Source organism: Alligator sinensis, unplaced genomic scaffold, assembly GCF_000455745.1.
Source record: "Alligator sinensis unplaced genomic scaffold, ASM45574v1 scaffold1273_1, whole genome shotgun sequence".
NCBI classification, from domain to species: domain Eukaryota; kingdom Metazoa; phylum Chordata; order Crocodylia; family Alligatoridae; genus Alligator; species Alligator sinensis.
Genome location: NW_005842653.1, coordinates 451,327 through 470,525, shown reverse-complemented (window position 1 = coordinate 470,525; position 19,199 = coordinate 451,327). Strand labels below are relative to the sequence as shown.

Here is a 19,199-nt window from a genome sequence, read left to right as displayed (position 1 = left end):
TGCACCCCCCCCCGCCCCCCCCCTGGACCCTCCCAGCCACATCCACAGCTTAAGCCAGAACCCATTTGGCATGGCAGAAGCAGCCCTGGGCAGGCACTGGCATCAGCTGCAGACGTGGCCAGCAGGTTCCAGGTGGGGATCAGGGTGCTCCCCCACCACCCAGAGCTGCAGCATGTCCCCAATCCCCACCCCGCCCAGAACCTGCCAGCCATGTCCACAGCTTATGCCAGCACCCATTCAGTGCAGCAGAAGCAGCCCTGGGTGAGCATCCATCAGCCATGGATACAGCTGGCAGCTTCCAGGCAGGGTAGGGATCAGGGCATCCACCCAGGTCCACAGCTGATGCCACCACAGCAGTGCTGGGCAGAGACCGTCCCACTTGCCCACCCAGTGCAGAAGAGACAGCCCTGCTTGTCCAGCGCCACACAGCAGCCAGAGCCAAAGCTGCTGGCTGCCCATGGGCCAAATTCTGTGAGTTCAAGGCTGCCCGCCCGCAGGCCAGATACAATCACTTGGCAGGCCAGATCTGGCACACGGGTTGTATTTTTGCACACCCCTGGTCTAGTTGCTTCAGTCACAATAGCTACTATATGACAAGTTATGCCATCTGATAGAAATCAACTTGCTTATCTATAGTGCCTACTGGATTAGGCATACTTTCTTTCGCCTTTGTGCAGAGGGCAAATTCAAAGCTACAAATTACTGGCACATACTAATCATTTGCACCACAGTTTAAGACCAAAAAGCAAGCTAGCAGCAGCAGCAGCACATGCCAGACTCCACCGTCTATGGGAGTCGCCTTTGATAGGTTTGAACCTCTCCCTCAAAAAGGTAGGAGTGATCAGGAGTCCTACTAGTTCTCCCAAACTCTCCTTTCCAGAAGAGACCTGCTCCTACCCACAGTTTAGGATAGAATCCCTCCTCTAAGAGCTGGTCATTTTATTCCTATCACTGTAAAGATGAACACTTAAATTGAATAAAACAACTTCTATGACACTACGCTATTTTTAGTACAGTACAAGCATCCTTAACCCGAATCTCATCCTAATCTCAATTTATCTTCTCTTCAGCAGCCACAGCACTAGTGGTACCGGAGCACCCTTTCAGAGAGTCAATAAAGGCAGGATCTGGTGGTGACAGAGTTAATTCTCTTCATCACTAGGCCTTTACATATGCACACGTACTCCCATCTGTAGAGCTGCAGATGTCTGCAAGTCATTAGCTTGCTTAGTAATGCTCACTTACCAGCCACCAATCACGTAACTATGACAGCACCAAGGTCAGGGCTGTGTCTTCCAAGATTTAGAATAGATTGGTAATAAACAGAATGAGAGTTTAAGTCAGTGCTTTCTCCTATGCTGAGTAGGGAGGCCTGGCTACAAAAAAGCACTGAGAGTCGGTTTCCCCAGCAGGCACTGACTCAGTTGTGGACCATGTCCACATTTGTATGGCCTAAGAGAGGACTTAAGCTTTAAAAAGGAAAGGGTTTAAGCAAAGTGCAAAATATTCCAGGTCTCAAACTGAAGCATCTGCAAACCATAAGAGTTGAGCTGTGCCTTACTCCTATGTTTGCTTTAGCCCATCAAGCTGTGAAGGTTTAGCTACTGTTCGTTATGTCGAATGACACTAAAGCCCAACTAGCTGCGATTCCTCCATTGGATAAGCTTTGAAACTCAGACAAGGCATGCATCACTAATTAGCTTTCTACTTTTTCAATAGTAAAACCATTCATGAGGATCTCCCAAGATATGCTTTGGAAGGTCAGGAATGCTGACAGCCAAAAGGGAAGACTTCACCAATTTCTAGAGATAATACTGCATTCTACCAGTTATCTCACTCCTGAAGCCCACAAGGACTCACCCTTCATGCCATTAACATGACTAATCCCTTCTTACAAGAGCTTTCTTTTTAAATTTTGGAGTCCTTCCACAGTGCTTCCCCACACCATCAGAAACTGTATTACTGCTGCCTACAGCTTCAAGTAGGGTTTGAACAAGGAAAGGTTTCTACACAGAAGCAACTTGATTTATAAGCCACACTCAGAGCCATGCAGTTGCTCTTCATTTTGATCCATGAAGAAATTGATAACATACACTATTCTAGTTCAAAATTGATCATTTTTATTCCTTTGCTCAAGCAAAGTCAGGTTCACATTAGCCATATACCATATATCTTTACAGGCATTCATTCAGCTAACATAGATGCAGCTTACTCTGACCAAGGTGCACAATGTATATGGATGGGAACAAGCCATCAAAATATTCTGTCATCAGGCTAGTTGCACTTGGCTCTAATGGCAATAGCGTGCTTCAGGCATTATGATCACTTCTCCCCCCACCAGATGGTACTCTCGCATAGTAACCCTAGTTTTTGCCAGCCTGTTAACCACTATTGTGAACCAAGGTCTTCATTTGCACAAACTGATAGTTGGGTATGTGGTAACTCTCCCAGAATAGCAATACCTTAAATAACTTTAGGCGTCAGGTTCCTACATAGAGTAAATGTGTTTAGATAACATCAATAGCACCTTCTGAAACCCGGTTCATTTCTAGCTACACTGCTGACCACAAGCAGCACGACTGAAGCACTTGGACACTAGTCTAAGTCTTCCTGCAATCTATAGATTGTTACAGCAGTCTATAACAAAAGCTATCTGGCTGTAACACGGCCTGCCTCCTCTCCTGAGCCCCCCCAACACAAAGTTAGATGACTTCCCTGATGCTGACAAGCCTGTCTGAACTACATGCCACTAACAATTGTTCACTGTGATTTTGGTGGAAATGTTAGTTCAAGAAGCACATTAAAGAGTCCAGAACAGAACTACAGGCAAATCTCGCCCATCTCAAATGGTGCTCCCTAGCACCAGCATGAAGACAGGCTCTTCTCACACCAGCTACCTTGTAGAGATCATTTGGTGTGCACCTCCAGGTGTTCCAGCAGCAGATACATGACATTTCTGGCATGCAGCACAGAATGGGGACAAGTGGGTGAGGTGCTTGCTCATTTTCATAGCAACAATCATTTCGTAGCAACTGCCTTTCCCAATGCAGTCTAGACACACCCTACTGTAGAAGCACCCTGGTGTGCAATTCAACAACCCCCGACTCGCGCTGGGAATGGCAAGGCCAAGCTAGCTTCAGACATCCATTACTCTGGCCAGCCACCACCTATTTGAATTTTTACAAAATGTGGGAAACACCGCCTGAGAGTACATAAGCACAATACAGATCATTTGTAAGCTTCCTTCACTAATATTTTACTAGACAATGAAGAATAGCATGCTGGTGCTTTGCATTTCCAGATGCCTCAACGATGGGGATTAATTTAAGTCTTATAAAAACAAAACAAGAGAGTCCCATTTAATTTCCTCTAGGTACTGTTAGCTTAAGTTAGGGCTCTCCACCATTTTAACACTACCTAAATAAAACAAGCTTTGCAAAAGAGAGTCTATGAGGTGCTAGACTGCCCTAACTCATTCAGAGAGGCATGAACTTTCAGTAGGAAGAAGTAAATTTAAATACAAAGAATAAGGAAAGGAATGGGAACTGCTAAAAAGCAAAGATGGGCTGAAGAGATCAAAGAAAAGGGGTTATGTTTTCTTGCCACAACAGTTATATGCTAAGCAAGACAACAGACAAGTGCAGAACTGCTGTTTAATGCAAAAGTTGTTTGCCTTGGATTGCTGCAGAACAAGTAGCAAACTTAATCCCCTGAACCCAACCGTGGTATGTCTCTGTATAAGAACAGGCTGCCAGTAAATTTATCCTTAAAATAAAAAGCCTCCAAGTTGCTAATCTCACTCCTTACCCCATCTAGCTACAGTAAACTACAGTGAAAAGAGTAATCTTAGAAGTGACTGACATAAGCAGTTAGATCCGATCTGATCTGGCTGATCACAAGGGTAGTTATTTTAACTGCTGTCTACATATAGAGTGGGTGTTAACCTGTCACAATTCAAAGAGGGTGGCTTCATTCCTACCACTACTGCTTTTGTCTACAGCAATGATATAAAAGCCCAGAAGCCAGGCAAGTGTTGAAAGCGTTCCCACCCCACCCACGTTTAACAGCACAGCTTGGTTTATTGAACTGAAAAATGAGAACTGAAGTTGCAGATGGCCTTACGGCTGTTTACTACCATGTCCCACCCTTGCACGTGCAGTTCTCTGTAGCGTGCCACAGAGCACAACTGTTTCACGTTATGCTCAGCTACGTTTTGTAGCCGCTTTTCTTACAGGCATAACCCAATCCCTTCTATTTGCTTACAGCAGGCGAATCCTAGAACGCCATTATCAGTGGATTCTTGGACTGACTCAGCCGCCGAGGGCGGGTGCAACAGGAAGTGGTTTCAAGAGTAAATTGCCCGTTGTGGTTAGGTCTTCTCACCTACTTTACCGCAGCATAGCAGCCCTTTGTCGGAAACCAAGATTGCTAACTCTTCTCTACGGCAGAAAGAGTTCACTCAGGCCCTTCTACTCCCTCTGTTCCTGAAGAAAGATTGCATTGCACTCATAATGCAAGACCTACAATCAGCATAAAGATGACAGAGCTGCTCTAGGTTGAGCAAGGCAAGGACCCCAGAAGCCCAGTGCTGAGGACCAGCTAGGTTTGCTCCCCTAGTGCTCCCTTTCCAAAGAGAAGCTATCAGGCAAGAAGGAAGGCTGGCTCCTTAGCACAGGATTTTTACTTTACACACCGCTCCAGTTCACCGAGAGCCAACCTACTACTACAGACCGCCACCACCTCATCGTAGGAGCTCAACAGTTTCACAGAAGCTCCTTAAAAGCAGCGTTTCCCCAAACTTTTGGGGCCGAGACTATCGTCCCTCAGTCCTGCCTCCCCTGTGAAGGGCCACCAGGAATTTGCCAAATCAAACTAAACCGAAAACACTGCAGAGTTGCAGGGCCTGGCAGACGGCAGCCTCACAAGATCACTTTGGGAATGACTGCTGTAAAGGTTTGCCAGCCCAACTCCACAGGCTTCCACAGCATGCGTCGTCTTAGCTTTGTAGTCCATTGAGGGAAAGCAAGGTTGGTTCTTCAAGCTCTGAATGTTAGCTGATCCTGTTTTCTACTCACCAGCTGTCTTTGAAGACAGATATCCTATACTGGCATCTGTTCCTTCTCATCATGAGATTTTGGACCCTTTTGTAAAATTCAGACTAAACCAGTTATCCAATTTTTTCCTTTAGAACTTTTTGGAGACCGAGGAACATTTGCTTAGTAACTAGATTACACAGCCAAAGAGCCACTTGCACATACGGTTACAACAGTTCTAGTTGCGAGTGCATCTTAGCTTATTGTCTAGAAGCCCACAAAAACCTTGCTAAGCCCCATCTTAACAGATATTTCAAACCTCAGTATTTTGGTCCAAAAACAAGCCAATAGACTCCAGAGCAACATGGTGTCAACCTTCACCTCATGACCCATTTTAGGGCCTCCACCTCCCCACACATTTCCTGAACTGCAGTACTTTTGCATTACCATCTAAGCTAAGGTTTAACGCGCGCGCACATGCATGCATGCATACATGCACACACTATTGTCAATTAGCACTGAGCTGGTCATAACTGCTAGTCCACACATCTGACTCAGTTACAAAAGCGTTGGTCTTCCAGGTTGTCACTTCTATTCCAAGTGTGTTAACAGTTTCTAGTGTACACACATACCTGACTAGATGGATCGTAGGAACCATTTTCCCTACTCTGTACAATGCAGTGCGCCTCCTAAACTAGGAGTTCACCGAGGGAAGAGCCTGGAAGTGTTGTTCAGGAGTAACGTCAAGATGCATCTCACTAGCATTAATGTCTGGATACCCATTAAGCTACCCGCCAGTCAGTCAGCCACTAATATGAACTACAGTAAAGACCTTTAAGTCACAGCCAAGCATTTAAAACAAAACAAAGCAAAACCAAAAACAAACTTAAGTTGGTAGAAAATAGATTATATTTGATGTGCCTAGCTTCTTACAAGCTAGAAGAGGTTCTCTCTAAATTTTGGCTGGTTAATGAATAACCAGGTCTAGCTTTATATTTTATGTGGGAAGTCCTCTTTCTACACCTAGGCTCAAAATATTGAGCCAGGACCAAAGGCCTCTAAAAATGTATGTTTTGCTTTTGACAAAGTCACTAGAAGCCTAGAAAATTATCTGCAATTCAACCTCTGAACCCAAAATAGGAAAAACTACTACACTTTGTTTTACCAAAGTGATAGACATTAACAATCCACACCATGGCCAGGAAACAGTTTTTGTCTTGGCCCACTGAACCCAACTGAAAATGCAGAACCAAAGCTTAAAAGGGAAACAATTCTGTTTTCACATTTTAAGCACTATTGCTCCATTTAAGATTGGAGGTCTGAAACTTGCCTGCAATTAAGGCTTTGCCACAGCTTTCAACCTGAGGGTCCTACACCCAAGAAAGGAATCCAGTCCTCCAGGATCACAAGCAGCTACTAAAAGGGAGCTCTTCCCTCCTGTTCTGCAAGACAAAAAGCAGTCCCTTGCTCTTATCTTGGAGCCTGGATACAGCTTCTTCCATAAGAGCCATCAAAAGTGCCACAGAATGGATGATATTGGATTTAGCATCAACAGAAGTTAACTGGGGGGATGGGGGTGGACAAGGTTCTTTGGGTATGCGATACCTTTTATTAGACCAACTAAATAGTTGGAAAAATTGTTCTTTGCAAGATATCAGGCACAAACACCCTTCTGCGGGGCTGGAGGCACTTTTGTTTACAGGGATGCCTCCCTCCCTATCTTTATGCATGGCCATGCATACTTTGGCTAACTCTGTTAACATCCAAGCTAGCAACTGTCATTTTCCCCTTCTGTATCCCATTGCTCAGGTCCATGATGCCATATCACCAGGAAGAAAAGCTGAAGGGTTACCTGGCATGTCATACCCCCCAAAGAGGTCTGAAAGTTCATTTATTCAAATCTGTGCTACACTACCAGCAATCCAAGGAACTGACACTTGACCATCACCACCCCTATGACATTTTCCTACTAGCACTATCCTCTAGAAACAGAGCCCAATGCTGTTTTGTCAAGGCTTGCATCTAGTTTCTGCTGTTCTTCAAGCGCAAAGAGAACTTGGCAAGACTATCTTAAACTGATATTATGTTTAAGAGGCCTATTGTCAATGCAATGGGTAAAGCAAGGAAATCTACCAAGATAAACAGGAGGCAGAAAAACTTTACATGTTTATTGTGTATGCTTCATGTGGACAGTCAGTAGGCCTAGTGGTTGTGCCAGAAGACATTTCATTGGCCTTCACTGAAATAAAATGTACCCATAACTAGTAAGTTCTTCTGTTACTTCTCTTCATCGCTAGGGTCTGCTTCATGCATTTGTGGGGGTAGGTAGTTACAAAGTTCTTATGCTACTATTGGAATTAAAATTCCTCCTTCCCTGTATCCTAGCATAGTGGAGTTCTTTCCAAAGCAGAATGAAATCACGTGTAGCATGCTGCTATAGCTTCCCTGGAAGCTAGAAGAATTTTTAAAAAGAAAACTTTGTCAACTAACAGCAGTAAGTAGACAAATCTTGCAAGCCACTGAAAACAGGTTGCACACCGAGCTGTTAACCTGATCATACCATTTGATTATCACTAGGTGCACGAGTTTCTGGCAAGACAAGCGCTATCGTACCTGTGATTCAGTCAAGCACAGAAGAAGTCTAAGAAGCCAGTCCAAAAGCAACATTAGAGCATGGGCTGGTTAGATTTCACTGCCTGTTATTTGAGGAGGTTTACAGAACAGTCGCCTGTTTTCAAAGGCTTGCCATCATAACCATTGTTAATCTCACATTGCGTTTCATATTTTGAAATTCTACATGAGCGTATACCAAGACAATAGCAGCACAAAATAAGTAGTTAAAAAAAAAAACAAAAAAAAAACAAAAAAAAAAAAACAAAAAAAAACCCACTTAGTATTAAGGAGCTAGTTTTGTTTTTGTTGTAGTCCAACTGAAAACTTTGACTAAGCACTCCAGCTTACCAGTAGGATGTTCCCACCCTTGCAATGTTTGGAGCTGGCTCCAGTGTCAGTTCGTCCCCTTCTTCTAGAGGCTGCCTGCAGAGCCATTTTTCCCTTTTGCACTTCAGTCGATGCTGTCGAAGTTCCAATAGACTAACTGCTCCACTAAAATGGGGACACCCTCAATCCACCATAGGGAGACCCATTTTCAGGTCCTCAAGAGTAATTCTAGAGAGGAAAAGAACTACACGTCACCTTTCTAAGGAGTAGTAACTTGCTTTTAAGGTTTATTGGATATTTTCCCTGTGAGCAGCCTTCAGGGAAATTACAGGTTAGTAGCAGACAGAAAGCAAATGTATTTTGACTGCCTTCTTATGATGTGTTAATAGCACCTAAGGTAAGAAGTAGAGAGCACCAAGATTTATACTTGCCGAAATGGCTTTGTGTTATTTTTTTAAGCAATTAGTTACGAGAATTAGACTGGACAAGTACAAAAAAGAAACCAAGAAGAGAGCTTGCAAGATATCTCACTTCTCAAGCTCAAAATCTGTTTAGGTGTCCAATACGGCTGTGGCAGCCTAAGCAAGGTAAGTTGTGGTCTCAGCACTTTTTCTTATAGTAAACTGCCTTTAGTCCAGTCATTTTTTCTGCTCAAAGAAATATGAAGCTATGCAGCATTAGCAGGCTCTTCAGCTCAGGAGTTGAGGCATGCCAGAAAGAGGTGGGAAACCTCTGCTGCAAAGTCTTATATGACAGGCATGGCCACTAGTAGCTGAAGTACTCAAAGACTGCATTGTTTAGCCTATGGCCTAGGTTCACTACGGTTTGGGCTTCGCTGCTGAAGAGGGGTGCTTTCAACAGCCAGAATTTGAGTAGGGTAGCATACCCACTTCCAAAACATGCTCCTTGTACTTCCTATAGGAAGGTTAACCATTTGTTTCCTAATGTCTTGCTAGCTGGGATTCTGCACTGGGAAAACAAAGGAGCATCAGAAGAACTGCCTTCTCTCTCAGGAGAATAAAGACCACTACCCTGCAGCAGGTCAACTGATGACACTCACTAAAACTTTAGCAAGTTTTAAGAAAAACACTGCTTCAATTTAAACCCCCATGCCATCTACAGATGCCCCTAGACAACTACTGGAACCTTTTAGCATGGTATAACTACTGCTGAAACAATAGAGAACCACACTAGTTGCAGAACCTAGCAAAAACTGAAACCAGGTCAAAGGAAGCATTCCCAGCAGAGACCACCTATGATGGGGACCAATGTTTGCCTCAGTCTCAAAATCCCTGTTTCAGGGTCCTACAAACCAAGATAGAGCACTCCTGCTAGATTTTCCTTAGGTTAACAGACTTAAAAAGGTAGAAACGAACTTCAATTTGGAACCAGCAGCTATCATTGTAATGGTCTAATTTCAGCCTAAATACAACTAGAGGGAACGTAGAAAGCGTTGGGTTTTTTTAAGTTTATGGAAGGTGTAAAACAGGTCCAACAAACAAGTTGAATGGACTTGGGCAGAAACAGGCATGTTACCTACCATGTGTTTTTGGGCAGCTCAGTTTGAATAAATTTTGCAGAGCTCACTGACTGACCATTTTTCTTGAAAGGGCAAGCAAAGATTTTTCTCCCGTGCCCCCAGCCTGGTTTTGGGTTTTATTTAAACACACAAAAGCTCTTGAAGACGCACTGCAAATTTCTATGCTACTGCTTGGCTCCTGTTCCAGAAGCACAGCAAGATCTTGGCTATGAACACACGACTTCAGAGTCTGCTATATAGCTCAGGTAAAAGGCATTAAAAGCCACTTCCACAACTGTCGTCCATTCTCAGGAACTGCATGCGTGTGTCTTTACGTTGGCTACAACATGGATACTACTGAACAGTCATCTGTAAAACTGCTTGACAGCCCTCAGGACTTCAAGGTCTCTCTGCATCCTGCAGTTAGGTCTCAACATAAGACTCTTATAGTTTAGACTGTGTTGCTGCACCACACTGTACTTCCTTCAGAAGTAGAGGCATTTAGCACCAATGCTGCGGTTTTTGTACTAGGAGCTTCCGTTGAGACATCACTGCTAGTCTACTTACGCTTTGTGCCACCTTGTCAGGGCAGAGACTAAGTGCAGAACAGAAGGGTAGTAACTTGCTTCATTTTAAAGGTTGCCAGCTATGCAAGTCAGCCTTCACAGTAAAACATGTTTAATCCTCAGTCACTAGATGGTATAGTGAACCAATTATATCTAACAACTGATATTTGCAGTTACCCACAGTTAAGAGAGGGGGGGAAAAAAATGAATTCTTGGATCACAGCCACCTGGGTATGGGAAATGCATCCCCGTAGCATATGAGAACTATGGTACTAAAAAGCTATAATCACTTATGTTTCCAGTTAAGCACATGACCAATATTTCTCTGTAAAGCAACACTATTCAGCCATTTGGATTGGAAACTGCCTCTAATTTTGTCAAACATTTTGTAGGTTTATGGGCTGCTTCCCATCTCCAAGGAGCAAATAGCTCAACAGAACTGCACCCAGACACTACTTAAAGTGCAAGAGGAGCTTCCTGAGAATTAGCACATGCTCTTCTAGTCAGAAATCAAGCAATTTCCATACCAGAGGAATTCTGATTCTCACAATGCCTCTAAAGGGGATTTTTCTTCTTGGTCCAGATGCCTAATTTTACTCATCAGAAATATGGACATACTTACCATACTTCATCCAGAACTCGCTAATGCAAGGTCACTGAGTAGTTTAGATGCCCCCCCACCCACACTGACCCTTGTTTAATATTGTAAAAAGTTACTTTCTTGGTGCGGGAGGGGGGAAAGAAGGGAACACCACATAGTAATGCTCTGTCAGAGCAATCCCCTTAGTCACTTCAAGTTGCTGCTTTTCAGACTTGCGTTATGGCCAAGCCATTTTCCACATCCAGAAGTTGCTCTTCAGGAACAGGCAAAACTTGCCTGAAGCATTACTTGTGATACGAGCTAAACAACAAGTTGCAGCACCCTAAACAGACTGGCAGTTATTTAGTGATTAGACAATAAACTGGCTCTTTATAATATACTGACTCAAGCATAGTGAATATCAAAAGCTGTATTAGTTTACTCTGACACAGATGCACATATGCTCACTTCTATGTAACCAGTCTCATTCTATTTACCACCTTGTGAATCACTCTTATTCTGAACTTCTGGAATCATCTGCTTGCCTTATGTTCTGCAAGTCTTCCAATTTTCTTGAGCCTCTTAAGATAAAGAGAACTATCCCATACTAATTCAATTGATGACAGTCACTAAGCTCCAAAAGTTGAATCAAGTTCATGGGTTCCAGTTGACATTGGTAATGGTATCAGACTTTAGATTTCTGGTCTGATTACTTTTCAAGTGCATAATGAACCCGAGACTGCTCCGACACTGAGGCCTTATGTTCAAGAGGGAAGAGATTTAAAGCAGCTTAACTAACACAAGTCAGAAGTTCTAGGTACAAACAGCACAGGCCTTACTAGAATTTTAGCTCACATTAACATGTTTCCCCTAGTTAACACTCCTCAGTTCTTATACCATAACACCTTTTAAATGTTGCTGGCTGAACCTGCAGCTGCAAGGTACACTTTAGCTAGGACCCCTGTGTTTGACCTTATAACATAATTAAGGTAGTGGTGGTCCAGGACTGAAACACATAGATTTTATCCCAGCCAAAGTTACCAAGCATCTCCTTAATTAAGCTCTAGGATTAGGGCAGCATGACCAGTAGGTTTCACCAACATTTCTTAAGAACATTTCCTGGCCGTTCGTTTTAGGAGAGCCTCAATTTCTAGCAAATAGCAATGCTTTTAGGTCCCTTTCCTTTTACTGTTCAACTCTGTACTCAAGGCAGTTGTCACAAAGCAGACACCTCCACTTACACTACGCTCACAAGGCTTTGAGAAGGATCCATATTTTGGTGGACTTTCCACTTAAAAAAAAAAAACAAACACAAAAAACAAGAGACAGAAATGTGTAACTTAGGACCTTACTGATCGGTAAGAGTGGTCAAGTGTCTTGTCCAGTTAGAACTGAGAGCAACTAAAAAGTTAAGGCTTTTCAGATTTCCACAGACACTTTCCCCAGGCAGCAATAAATACTCCTGTAGTTAACAGTTAACAAATGCTACTGGGTAGAATTAGAAGAATGACACAATGCTAGAACTATGTCTATACTGCACAATGTAGTGCTGTACACACACTTCAGCTAGCTACGGTACTAAAAGTGACGTTGTAGCCCTGGTCCAGGCAATACGCGAGAAGCAGGATTTCTTCTGCCTTTTTTTGGACCAGCTGCATGTTTGGGACAGACTTCGACAAGCATAAGAGAGACCACTCAAGTAGAAGAAGAATTTATACATTCTTCTAGTCAGAAGCCAAGTCACTTCCACACCAGAGGAATTCTGATTTGCACCAACTCCCACAATGCCTCTTAAAAAAGAAGGGGATTTTTCTTGCCTGATTTTACTCCATGGGATATGGCCATTTGCCTAATTTTAGGCAAATAACCAGCAGCCCTATTTTATTCCATGGGATATGAGCATGCTTACCTGTGAGTTCGGGATGAATGAGGATTTCTGTCTACAGAAATCCTCTCCTCTCTAAAGTTTTAGAGTTTTGCATTTCTTTTTGCCTCTCTAAAGGTACAAGAAGCAGGACAGCAGTGTTAGCCTGTCAGCCCTGGAGCTAGCCCACAGCCCAAGACCAAGACTTCAGGTTACACTGAACTTTGCAGCATTCTTCAAGTTAACACATTTATAAGTATTTCCCAGTGTCGCCTGGTGGTGTAATATTTTAGCAAGCCCGCAAGGCAACTGCAGCACAGGAACCAGTGGCAGTCCCGTCTTCTGGGAATACAGTCAGATGAAGAGTCACCAAGTACAAAAAAAAAAAAAAAAGTCAGACAGCATTCAACACAGCAAAGGGCAGCGCTGCTGGGAGCGGTAACCATCTCCGCTGCGCTGGATGCACACGTCGCTGGCGTTAGCTGACCCCGGCAGTCCTCCCTGCCCGAGTCCCTCCCAGCCCTATGCTTCTGCGAGTCCCCCTACCAGTAAGGCTGAGCTCCCCCCACCACACCGAGATCCCAGCAGCATCCAAAGCAAAGGGGGCAGATTAAAACCAGGAGTTTTCTGGGGAGGACACAGACCCTCCCCGGTGCCCGAGGCCAGCGGGGCCCGTCCCGGGCCGGGGGCGGACTGCGGCGGGGAGGCGGCCCCCCAGGCACCCTGGATGGGGAAGGGGAAGGGGAAAGGGAAGGGAAGCGGGGTCCGGGCCGGGACTCACCGATGGAGACGAGCTTGATGCTCTCGCGGTCGAGGAACTCGAGGGCCACGGAGACGTTCTCGAGCTGCATCTGGCGGAAGGTGGGCCGCGCGTGGTACTTGCGGTACATGCGCTTCTGGCTCAGCACCTCGAGCAGCGCGATGAGGCGCAGCCCGTCGCTCAGGTCGTGCTGCAGGTTGCCGATGCGCTTGTTGACGCAGCGCAGGTGCTCGTTGCACCAGCGCGTGAACGTGTTCTGCTGGATCCGCTTCCACGGCGCGTCCTCCGCCAGGTCCTTCTCCGTCACCGGCATGGCGGGGTCCGGCTGGGGCTCCGGGGGCCTGCGCTCTGCCGCCGCCTGCCGCGTGCGCTGCGGGGACGGACAGCACAAGGGCGTGAGCGCCGCGGACACACCGCACCCCCGCCCCGCCCCGCCCCCGCTGCCCTCCCTGCTGCTGCTCGGGAGGTTTCTCTGCCCTACGTTTGCCTCCTTCAGCTCGAGACCATTGCCCCTCATGGCATCAGCACGACCCCGCTGACCGAAGCTCGGTCCCAAACCAGCCCAGGGGCGCCAGGCCTGACCTGGCCGGCTTGCACAAGGCGTTTTTGTTTTGTTTTGCTCCAAAAACACCGAGGCCTCAAAGTCCCTGCGCTCGGAGTCGTGCCTCGCCGGCAGCAGAATGGCCCTTTCCCCGCGTTGCTCATCGCTCCCTCTGGGTTGCGGGAGGTTTGCTGCTCTCTGCCCGAGGGACCTGCTTGGGAGAAGGCTGCGCTTGGGCAGGGCAGGGGGGAGCTGTCACCTACCGATCCCTACTAAGCTCTTCGTGCCCCAGGGGTTTACCCCGCTCTTCTTCTCAATGTCTCAGTGTCCCACTAGTCAAGCGAGCCTTTGGTTTACCCCCCTCTTCTCAAAGGTTCAGTCAGTGTCCCACTAGTCAAGCGAGCCTTTGTTTTGCAGCGCTGCTGCCCCTGAGCTGCTCGCTGTAAGGATATTCCTGTTTCCCAGCCCTGCAGGTTGTTTTGAACTCATGCCAACTTAGACTGGTTTTTGCTTGGATCTTAACAGAATAATGCAGCCCTAGGCCCCTAGCGTCCTAGTAAAGCTTCTGGTTTATTTTTTAACTGGAGAAAAAGAAGTGGTGTTTTCATATGGGATGATGCACTTCACCATCTGCACTCCTCTTTTCAACATCCTAGATCTGCCTATGGTGGCTGGCACCATTGGTTTGAGGCCTCTGGGTGTTGCCACCTTAAATCCTCTGGGTGTTGCCTTCCTATCCCCGGCTTTAGATCTGGTGGGATCAGGGCTCCAGACCTTGCCTGCCCTGGAGATTCACCTCAATTCCAGCTGTTCCCCCAGACAGCTGCCTCAGTATAAAACCCCTGGTGTTGAAAGGCTCTAAACCCTCATTTTCAACAGCTCAGTTTGCTCCTGTCCCACACCTGGGTCAGCTCCATTGGGGCCAAACAGTAGCTTCGGCTGCCTACAGCAGGATTTCATATCAATCCAGCGGTGCTAATGGTTATGCACCAGGGCATGGGATCCAGGCACATCCCCAAAGCACCCGAAGTCTTAGAGCAGGGGCATATTTTCTATGCCAAGCAATCATGTTGTTAAAATGATGGGACTTATAACTCAATTGGGGGGGGGCACACACATTTTATCTATGTCTCAATCTCAGCTGGGGCCTTTTGTGGCTACTCTAATAAATGTAGTCCATAAATACCTCCTGTTCTTCCCCAAGGATGGCAGTGCTCTGTCTACTCCCAAATGACTTGTTACAGCCTTCATCAGTGAAATCTAGGGCCCAGCCTGCACTAGAGGCAGAAATCTGCCTACTAAGGTAAAAGTTTAGCAGCTGTAATAATCAAACCTGGAACCTTAATTTAAACATTCAAACTGGAGAGAGGAAAATCTAACCCTAAAAAAACATAAATACAATAAACTTTCAATTGCCTATTAAAAGAAACTGAGAAAACCAATGGCCTTGTGGTTAATGTACCGCACAGCTTTTAGAAACTAAGGGGTATCTACACGGCACGATGCTAGTGCTATGTGCAGGTACCTGAGCTAAAGAATCTAGTTTGGATACCAACAAGTATTATCGCCAAGTTAGCATAGGGCACTGCCTCAGCTAATTTGCTCTGCTGAGAAGCTGTTAGCCTAGGAAGACTGCTGTTTTAATGTAGCTACCCTGCATCTAGCACCTGAGCTTGGCTGAGTAGCAATACACTGTGCCATATAGCCATGCCTTAAGGCTGAGTTCCTTCATCTGCCACAGACATCCTGCTGGACTATGAGCAATTCATCTAGCCCTGGCTCATGCTAACAGGCATAAAAGTCATTAATGATAAGCAAGATGGGGCCCTACCATCTCTTTCCTCTGCTTCCTATTTGTACAATAGAGATAACGCATTCAGCTCTCTTGTCTATTTGGCCTGCCAGCTCTTTAGAGGAGCCTGATGATACAGTTTCTTAGTGCTGGAAGTTAAAAAGGTAGTAGGCAGAGAGAACCATCCCAAACATACAACAGGTTGGACAGGCGTAAGGGCCTGTGTTCCATAGGCATCTGCTGGTTCAACACAGGGCTGTGGAGGATAGAAACGGGCTGCCTGCAGATGTTTAAAAAGAAAACCAAAAAACCCCTGAAGTTTACAGGAAGAAGCAGTGCATTAATTCGACCCAGCTCCACAGCATCTGTATAGTTTGGGTGATTAAGTGGGGTTTTTTGGCACTTTGATCTAATCGCTGATTTAATCAGCAATTAGATAAAAGCACCAGAAAAGCCTCACTAAAGTGCCCAATCTATACAGACATCGGGCGAGCTGGGTCTAAGTCACTGCCTCTTCTGGGCATGTGCTGGCTCGGCATGGGAGCACACCGAGTTTAAAGCAACGCTTTTTGGGGTTTTTTTCAGACATCTGCAACCAGCCAGTGAGTCTGTACAGCACCTAGCACACTGAGGCCCCAATACTTGCTTTTAAGTGCTAATGATCTACTACCAATAAACATTTTTAAAACAACAATCGAAAGGAGACTTTCTTTTAAACAGAATCATTGAGTAAAGTGTGAACTCTTATCTTTTACATATCTGACTAATTTATTGGCACGCCACTCCCTACCAACGTAAGTAAACTTTGGGATTGACTACTGACTCATGGCAGGGAAGAACTAATAGAACTGCCTTATTTGGTGAGGTCATATTATTTTCTCTGCTTTGGTGAGATTTTGGTGCTAAATATATGATCAGTAAAGGGTACTGGACAGCAGCCCTGATTTCTGCCCAGGCTCACATACCTACTCAACCTTTCCCACAGAAGTACTTCCATGGATTACAAGTTAAGTACATATGTATATTTGCTACATCAGAGTCAATGTTCATAGGCCTTACAAATATATCAGCACCTTATTTCCTTGCCTGTTCTGTGACTGACTCTGAGGATGCTAAAAAGTCCATCAAGGGAAACAAATTGATTACATCATTATAAATAAAATGTACATTTTGCAAAGCTATCTGGACACTCTACATTCAAATTAGAATGCTGAATTCCAGTTATGTCCTTTAAAAGCTTTTATTCTGTGCTCAGAGTGAACTGCAAGAAGGCATTTTTCAAAACAATGTGGTTGTGATGGCATAAAGGTCCCTGCTAGGAAATAGGATGAGACCCCAGAAACAAAGGTGAAAGTGAGGTACATCAAGAATTGAACCCAAGCCTCAACTGCAGACAGAGTGAAATGCTTTGTGCCACTAAGAAACATGATCTCCTGCTTTAGAAAAAACTAGCGTTCAGGCCATTGGTGCACTGTAAATATGACACTGAAGCAAACTCACTGAGCCACATTTTATGGTCTAAGGGATCTCCTTTTGTCCTTCATTATTGGATCAAATGCTGAGTAAGAGCTAAGTAAGGACATCAGAACCTAGCCTACTGCTGTTGTGGATGTAGTGCTGTACATGAGAAAGGCCTTGCCAATGAGATAACAGTGCCAAAGATAAAATAGGCTGCATGTTCTCCCTAGTCACAAGTTGGTACAGCTCAGTGCCACCCAGGACAGAAACCATAAAGTAGGATTGTTTCAGATGCTATTCTACACCTCACCCTTCATCTTATATTTTTGTAGATCCTTCTGGCTAGTGTGCGCGGTGGGGGAGGTTAACCCCATTCCACGTACCAGCCTTTTAACATCAAGATCTATCAATTGTTTATAACTTTTTAATTCCAGTTCCCACCCACTCCACACCCACCAAAGCACACATTCCTTATGAAGAACAGTACCCACGCTGAAGGCCAAGTTTTGACCACAGCCATTTTTGCTGTTGCCTGTTCCAAGGAAGTAGAGCCAAAAAAAAATAATATTTAAGAAATGTTTAATTTTTTACTTTCTCCAACAATTTAAATATGGTAAAAAGAGGTCTGCTCAACCTCTCTAAAGGAGTTCACCTTTGGCACCAGCCCCATATAGAAAATTCAGAAAAGACTCAGAGCAAGTTTGCTTCTTATTCATCTTCTCACTGCTCTCTCTTCCCCTCACTGCATGCCACTTCGAAACGGAGAGAATTGTGCACACAGCCACAAATAAATAATTTTGCAAGAATCTTTTTCCTCATGTGACTATCCATCGGGAATCCTGGTTTTCCCTGATAAAAAAATCACAAAATCTGTGATTAAAATGAAAGGCCACTATATATAGGTATCAGCTGCACACAATGTTTCACTGATATATTTAAAGTCATAAAGCAATTTGGAAGCCTACCAGTGCTCCAATCACTATAATAAAATAGTCTAAATACCTATATATTTTAGCATTAGATTTTGGCATTTTCATCATGGAAAATCAGAGTTCCTGCTGCTCCCCTCACTCACCGGGATGCGGATCCAGCTGCGGTTGCCCCGCCCATACTGCAATGCAGTGCTGAGCACCCCTGATATGATGTTGCCCCTCACTCCCAAGCCACAGCACCCCCCCCAACCCTGCTGGTACCCCTCGCTCCCTGCCTACCACCCCCACTCACTCCCTCCTGACAGCAGCTCCCCCCTGCACCATGACCGGAGTCCAACTGCAGCTGTCCCTGCCACACCCTGCTACTTTATGGTGCTGAGCAGCCTTGACATGCCAGTGCCCTGATCCTGCCCATGCCATTGCCCCTCGCTTCTAAGCCACAGACCCCCCAGCCCTGCCAGTGCCCCTCACTCCAGACCTGCAGTCCCTGCTTATCCCCCACTTGCTCCCTTCCAGCAGCAGCTTCCCCCTGCACCAGGACACGGGTCCAGCTGCAGTTGTCCCCTGTGCTGCTTTGTGGCTCTAAGCAGTGCTGGCCCTTGCTGTTCTGCTCCCTGCACCTGTTGGCAGCAATAAGGGCTGGGTTCAAGTTTTGGGTGGTCTCAGATAAGTTTAGCTTTGGCTCCAGCCCCCACCCAGAAACCTGGGACAACTAGATTTAAACTTAGGTGTCCTGAATGAACATACTTCTTCCTTGCAACATACCAGCAAAAGCCAGGTTTATTATAGGACAAAGGGGAAAGAAAAACAATGTACAGCTTAAAGCACTTTTAAATGCTAAGGCTTAAGTTCTGTAGTCCAGAACAGGTTGGCAGGTAAACAACTGTAAATAAATAATACTGCTTTCTTAGCGGACTCTTATTCTTACAACCACTTAAGGTCACCTAGTTCCAAATGCCCATTTCCACAGCTTGCTTAACACTATGCAGTTGTAGCGTGTAGGAGGTGGACAAGGTGCCGTGGCCATGGCCATGGCCACGGCCCCCTCCCTGTTGGAGCGAGAGGCAGGGCAGGTGCCCCGGCTCCCCACCACTACCAGGCATGCAGGCAAAAGACCCTGCCTGCCTGCCCATCCCGGTCGAGGCGCAGGGATGATACCCGGGCTGTGCCACACTGGCCTAAAAGCACCTGCATACACCTTCCCGCTTCCCCCA

The 19,199-nt window shown here is 45.5% G+C and overlaps 1 protein-coding gene and 1 long non-coding RNA gene across 6 annotated transcripts in view; both read right to left on the bottom strand.

The window, feature by feature from the left end:
• Positions 1-13,602, bottom strand: part of FLNB (filamin B) — a 104,811-nt gene extending 91,209 nt beyond the window's left edge. For all 5 annotated transcript variants that reach the window (XM_006033690.3, XM_014524721.2, XM_006033687.3 and 2 more), the window contains exon 1: positions 13,284-13,602. In XM_006033690.3, coding sequence (XP_006033752.1) covers positions 13,284-13,575 — 292 coding nt within the window. In that variant the 5' untranslated portion in view covers positions 13,576-13,602. The remainder of the gene's footprint in view (positions 1-13,283) is intronic.
• The window catches only part of LOC112551904, a 30,595-nt gene continuing 24,998 nt past the window's right edge, over positions 13,603-19,199 (bottom strand). Inside the window, exon 3 of the long non-coding RNA XR_003096243.1 lies at positions 13,603-13,632. This is a non-coding gene — a long non-coding RNA (uncharacterized LOC112551904). The remainder of the gene's footprint in view (positions 13,633-19,199) is intronic.